Here is a 6834-nt window from a genome sequence, read left to right on the forward strand (position 1 = left end):
CGCCCACATGTTGCGCGGACTGTTAGAGACTTCTGTTCAGCACAACGCATGCAACTTCTTCCTTGGCCTGCTTATTCGCCGGATATGTCGCCTATTGAGCACGTGTGGGATATGGTTGGTCGGCGTCTCACTCGTGATCCGCGTCCTGCAGTTTCCAAAGACGAACTTTGGTTGCGCATACAAGCGATATGGAATTCTCTTCCTCAAGCAGATATTCAACATCTGTTTGACTCCATGCCACGTCGTATAGCAGCACTTATTGCAGCGCGTGGTGGCTGCACCAAATACTGATTTCGGACGCTTAATTTGTTTCTTTTGTTTTGAAAATTTCATCATTTATTTGTATCAGTACAAGTCGTTTCTGCATTAAATTTCATTTGATTCTGATGATTCTTTCATGGTGTTGCATTTTCTACAAACAGCAGTTTATATATATATACAAATTGTGTCGTTTTTTTAATAGTTGCAATATTTTTTGTTCAAAATAGAATGAATGAGTTGGTAAGGTGGTGGTACAATTTTCCCTTATGCAACAATTACTATTTCTGTATATATGTCATAATGGTAAATTTAGTACCATTGTTATAGACGATATTTTAAATTAATAGAATGGTATTAAGCGTAGTATTTTTTCTTAGAAGAAATATGGAAGATATCAAGACATCTGAACTTGCGACTTATGTCAATAGTTTTCTAGCATTGTGTATGAATCCTTGGAAATTCTATATGGTTGATTTGATCGGGCAGCTAAGGAAACGTGTGGATGCTAACAGGGTAGCAAATCCGTACGCAATACTAGCACTGTGTAATGCCCAAGATTTTATCACCTTAAATGATATTGAAAAGTTACTAGCTGCATTCCATAAAGCAGAGGACAGAACAGGTAATGTTTGATACATTTTTGACAAGTGCTTAATTATCCTTATTAATCTGTAATAAATATACCCAACAAATATTCAAATCAAGATAATATCATTTATGCGTCAATCCTTTGAGTGTGCATAAAATTTTAATAATAACTACGTACAGTACACTCTTGATTATCCGTGCTCATTCCGGAGTCACACAAAAATTATATAAAGAGAAACGTTTTCAAGATGAAAAAAATTTTATTCATTAAGTTTATAACGCTACCAAATTTTTGGAAAATAATATCCGTTATTGGATTGCTGTATATGAAATATCAGCTGCATGGTCAAAGTTAAAATCGTCTGCGTTATCACGATCGTGGAGAAAGATCATCGATGAACAATCTTCTTCAGATGTTCAAGAAGAATATAACAGTATTCTCGAACAAGCAAAATAAGTCTAAAGTTTCGAAATTCTTGATGAAGAAAATTTAGAAGATTGGTTTCAAAGGGTGAGCCTGGCTTCCAGTTTTTGACAGATGAAGACATCGTTACTTGTTATTGTTGTTGTGGCTTCTCCTCCAAATGCCAGACAAAGTCAGACAAGGTCCATCAGACCACCGACCCTAGAAATCGAGGACGAGAACAGTATATTCGTTACTTGCTAAATCAAATAGTGATGATAGTAACTGATGTAGAAGATGTAGTAAATGAGGGAAATACAATTTTTCATTCTGCTGCTCTACAATCTTTGGAAACGTTATTAGATTATATGAGAGGATTTGATTACGGTAACATTACTGCTGTTCGTAAACTATGTGCATCGATATATGGCTCATTGCACATTTTTTAAGCATCAAATGTTTAAAGGAAAATTCCTAGTTTGATGTTATATAGCATGCAAATGTCAGTAATTTTATATTTTTTGTACAGATGTGGATTTTTTCTTTAATAAAAGGGAGATTTCGGATTATCCGTGTTTTTCGATTGTCCGTGCGACCTGTCCCGGTGATTAACCCGGATAATCGGGAGTGCACTGTATATATAAAAACAACTACATGATAACTACTCTATACGCTTTTCAAATTCAAATAATAAAGTATTTTTTCTCTTTCTGTTCGTATGTGTGAATCAGTGATATTTTTGCAATACAAAGCAGATGTCTCTGTAGCCCATTTTGATGACCAAATGGTTTTATTTAGAGATATATTGGGTCCAAAAATTTCGCCAGGTCTGAATACTAGAAAGAACTCTAACCGGACCGTTTCGAAACTGAACTTATTAAGCTAACAAGTAAAGAAACATCCTTTCTGGAGAAAATTTAATTTAATGTTATCGCTTACTCGTTGTGTTCATGCCGGTTTCGATTCAATTTAAGTGTGAGTAAGCCTAAACTGAAAAGATACAACTGTGTTCTCAAATGAGCTTGTAAAAATAAAATGGGTTTTGACAACTTCCTGTTTAAAATTACGGATAATAGTTTTTCGTCAACTGTAAACGAGGGTTTTTAATGGTTATGTTATACTTTCAGACACTCAAGCTATAATAATTATGGCATTAGCTTGCGCATCTGCTCAGCCTGACAGCAGTTTTAACCGTGAAGAATTACCAGACTATACATTGGAAATAAAAAAGAAACAATATAGAAATGGAACTGTTGAGAACATCAAGACAACAGCCCTAGTTTTGCAGGTATAACGCATCAGTTTGTTTTATAAATGTTTCAAAAATATTTATATTCATATAACAATAGAGTTTTTGCAAGACTAATCAGAGGGTCTACAACAGGGGTGGCGAACCTTTATGCTCCAGCGTGCCATTTTTTCGAAAAAAATTGTTTAATGAGGCCATGGACGTGCCGTTAAATGTTTTTAACTTCGTGATTATTGGGAAAATAGTAATACTAAATACTATCAACTCAAAACTCTTTATTTATTGAAAAATGATACATTTTGCAATGTCTCAGTTATATGCGTAATTCAGCTTAAAGTAACATCATTGTGACTTCTGTTGTTGCAGATTAGATGACAAATAACTTATATTAGATTGTAAGATGTTAGTTCAAGCATTACTGTTAATTTTTTGCTGGTTATTTGTTGTTAGCTTGTTTTTTATGCTTATTAATTGTTTTTGGTATTAATTGTTAATTATTTGGTTAAAAATTGTTTATTTTTTTGTTTGTTCATTGTGAATTTAAATTTAATTGTTAATATGCTTCATAGTGAACTTTGTGATGGGTGGCGTGCTCAATATATTGTGTCTCGTGCCATTTAGGGCACGCGTGCCATTGGTTCGCCATCCCTGGTCTACAATTTAAACATTCTTGTGGCATCCGAACGAAATGATACTGAGGACACTGAAAAAAAATATTCGTTTTTGACAAAATCATTTCTTAAGGAATATTCTGGCAGACCATTTCGACAAATTAAGGAAATCACAATTTTCACTTGGTTAAAGGATATAAATTTTGTCGAAACTTTTAAAAAAATTTCTTCTTTCTTCTTAGTTTCAAACTATTGACAATTATTATCATAGATTACAGATATTTAGTTCATTTTTATTAAACTTACTGTCCATCCATCTTATGGCTCACATTTGCAAACCAGGAAACAAAATAAACAAGAAAATAGCTGGTTTGAATCTTATAGTAGTAGTACTTTATTAACATAGCATTAGAGCTGATCATTGGGCTATAGGCGGTGGTCTGGGAAACATTCTTGAGGATGATCCGAAGACATGCCATTATAATGTTTATTCTACGCAGAGGGGATAGCTTCCCCGTTTTGGTAGCCAAATGACCTGAGCGTGAAGTCGAGCACTTAGTTTAGCGAGACCGATAGAATAGTTTAGCGAGGACTGATACCACGCATTCTCAGTCCTTTCTCTGGCTGATCAAAATAGTCACCCACATACTCACTGACAATAATAAATATGTTTCGGAACATAATAGAGTTATTAAAGGGAGAGTAAAATTACAATAAATGTTAAACTTTTTTTTTTGGAATCTCAAAAGAAAAACCAATTTAACTATCGTCTGCCACAAGAGAAATTACCAGTAAACAACTTGTCCATAAATCAAGGATAATGCTAGATCTGTCAAATAAATGTTCAGAAACAAACAAATATGACTTATTCGTAAAGGCCATTTATTAAACAAAAAATAAAAAGCACTAAAGATGAAATATGTATGATAGTATTCATAAAAACTACGATTTTGCAACCTGGAGCAATTCTGAACCCTTATAAAAACTTAATATTATATGATTGGTCTACTGGTAATATTATGGATGGTATGGATGGTAATATTATATGCTCCCTTTATTTTACATTAGTAAATTGTTTGAATAGTAATAAAATAAATCGATAAACTCGTGAATCTAACCAATTGTTAAAGTTTTCGCCGCAGCATGGCGTTAAGACCGTCAGGGCGAGTGTTGCCATTTTACTGCTCATTGAGAAAAAACTCATGGTATTTTTATATGCTCTAAGGTTAGGGTGGAAACAATGTACTATTTCTCTGGGATTAAAACCTACTATATCATTCAACCATTCCTTTTTAATCTAGCATTGAGAGCTTTGCAACCCATTGGGCAAAACGAAACTTTAAAAAAAATGTTTGTTATGACGTAAGAAAAGGTTGTTCTAATGGATTGTTTCATCGTCCATGATTTAAAATCAACAATATAAATCATGCTAACGCTGACTTTTATCTTTCGGCAATGTTAACTAATAAAAATTTTCTTTCATCAAAAAATTGTAAGCCTAAATGGTTTTACACTTTTAGTTTTACCACAATGCTTTTGTTATTATAGATTTAAAAAATTGCCTGTAAAATATAAGACTTTTAGTGAAGAATGTTTTGCGTTATAAAAACAAACAAAAAAAATAATCATTAAAATTAAATCTATATAATTGATAGTTAAAGTAAGTGTGTTTCTACTGTAGATATATTTAGAAGCTTAAATATTTTGTTCGTTTGTTTACCAAAAGTTCTGGGAAAAAACTAGAAAACTGAAAGATGTAATTTTTGCAATTATTTATATTATCAAATAATACATCAAATAGTACAAAAAAAATAGCCACAGAAAGAATTTCAATGTAAAAAACATAGGTATATAATTTTAAAATAAACAATTTAAAATTAAACTGCTACCACCGGTTTGATTATTTAAGGCATTTATGAAGTTATGCATGAATACTTTCTGTAAAGTTAAATACAAATAAAATAAATATGTCTAAATTATGTACTAGACAGAAAATCCATGAAAGATTTTGATATGACGCATCTAAAATTGATTCCTAGTTCAAGCTAATTGGCTTTCTGTAAAGAATATCATAAATTAAATGCTAACTACATTTGAATTTTTGTCGCATTTACTTTAAATCAAATGCACATCAACATAGTCCTAGCTTGAGAAAATTTTTGTGGAAAATGGAAACTGTAAAAAAAATAATAATGATGATGATGATATTAAATAATATCCGCTTTTTAAGAGAAAGACAAACCTGAAGAATAAAATTTGACGACAGGCATATTCAGAATTTTTACGTCAATTCTGAAAAAGGCGTGCCCTTTTTTAATAGGAATTGCTTATAAGGCAAGGTGAGAATTTTTCTATATCATTAGTTTTAAAAAAAAATTAAATTTTGAACAAACTAAATGACACACACGGCGTAGTATTCAGAAGGCTTGTGATTTCATCATTTTTTATTGTATAGAAGTATTTCTTCTGCGTCCCTTATTAGAACTTATCATCGCGCTCTCCTTAAAATATCCATTTTTGAATATTTTAATTGGATAAAAAATCAAATTTAGAGAAAATTTATGACTTACAAAAGACTTTTCATTGTACGTGAAATTGTATCTGTTTTTATATGCTTTGGACAAATTCTGGTACTTTTCATCATCACAATATGTTTGTTACCCTTTTTCAATGTTTTTTTTTCCTTTCTTTTTTTTAATTGATGCCTCGCCTATTATGTTTGAGCTCTCAAACTCCTAAATTCCATTTTCTGAGTAACTACTTTTGTTAATTTTAAGATTTCACTAAATTCTTTGAGGCCTTCTGGTTGGGGGCAGGGAATCTTTAGATCTTGGTGAGGTCGATGCTCTGCGCGCGCCGTCCAACCTACTTCAACCAGGGTTTTCCCTGGATTTATTTCTGCATACCTTGCCTATTTTTCCGACGTGTTGCCATGGATCGCCACCAAGCCTACCTTTTTGAATCCTCTTTTTCTTTTGCTGAGAGGTCACGTGCGCGCACGTAGAGTCTACAGTATTCTCCGGATCGGGGTTAAGCTTTGATTGTATGTGAAATATTAAACAATTCATGGGTGGTCTTTAATGAACATCCTGAATGTAAAGTTTCTAAAACCTTTGGTACATCATTACAGGCTTTGTTTGCATCTGAACCAGAACCTGACGATGACAACTTTGATGAAGAAAAAGCAATAAAACAGATTCTTCGCTCGCAAGAAGAGGATGGATCTTTTGGTGGACTCATGAACACTTATTATATTCTTCCAGTTCTTAGCATGTCTAGTTTGGTCAATATAAGTAGAAAACACTGCTCAAAACTAATTGAGGATGGTAAGATACAATTTTTGAAAGAAATTAACCTATTTTCTTATAGATTACTCACTTGCCATAATAGTTACGTGATATTAAACTTATTAAAAAGGACACTACTACTACCGTCTCAAATTATTTTTATTTATTTACTAACTTTTATATTAGTTACATACTAGGTGGCTTTGCTTTTCGAATGCTTCTCATACCTACTCTCATGCTCCAGAATAATTTTTTTGTTATGAAACTGAAATTTCCTTGAAAACAGAAGCTGTTTTATTTCATAAATTTTATATTATTATTATATATGGCACAATAAAGTTTACCTTTCCTTTTTCATAATTTCGAATCCAATTCAGAGGATCAATATTGTGTTGAGTTCATATATATATATATATATATATATATAAACTCAAT

The 6834-nt window shown here is 32.2% G+C and overlaps 1 protein-coding gene across 3 annotated transcripts in view; it reads left to right on the plus strand.

Moving 5' to 3' along the window:
• Positions 1–6834, plus strand: part of LOC107455883 (uncharacterized protein CG3556) — a 33799-nt gene that overhangs the window by 14973 nt on the left and 11992 nt on the right. Inside the window, exons 5-7 of one of the 3 annotated variants that reach the window (XM_016073603.3) lie at positions 639–883; positions 2380–2540; positions 6243–6438. In XM_016073603.3, coding sequence (XP_015929089.2) covers positions 639–883; positions 2380–2540; positions 6243–6438 — 602 coding nt within the window. The remainder of the gene's footprint in view (positions 1–638; positions 884–2379; positions 2541–6242; positions 6439–6834) is intronic. The other 2 variants (XM_016073605.3, XM_071183347.1) reach the window with 2 other exon arrangements.

This window comes from Parasteatoda tepidariorum, chromosome 7 (assembly GCF_043381705.1).
Source record: "Parasteatoda tepidariorum isolate YZ-2023 chromosome 7, CAS_Ptep_4.0, whole genome shotgun sequence".
Classification (NCBI taxonomy): domain Eukaryota; kingdom Metazoa; phylum Arthropoda; class Arachnida; order Araneae; family Theridiidae; genus Parasteatoda; species Parasteatoda tepidariorum.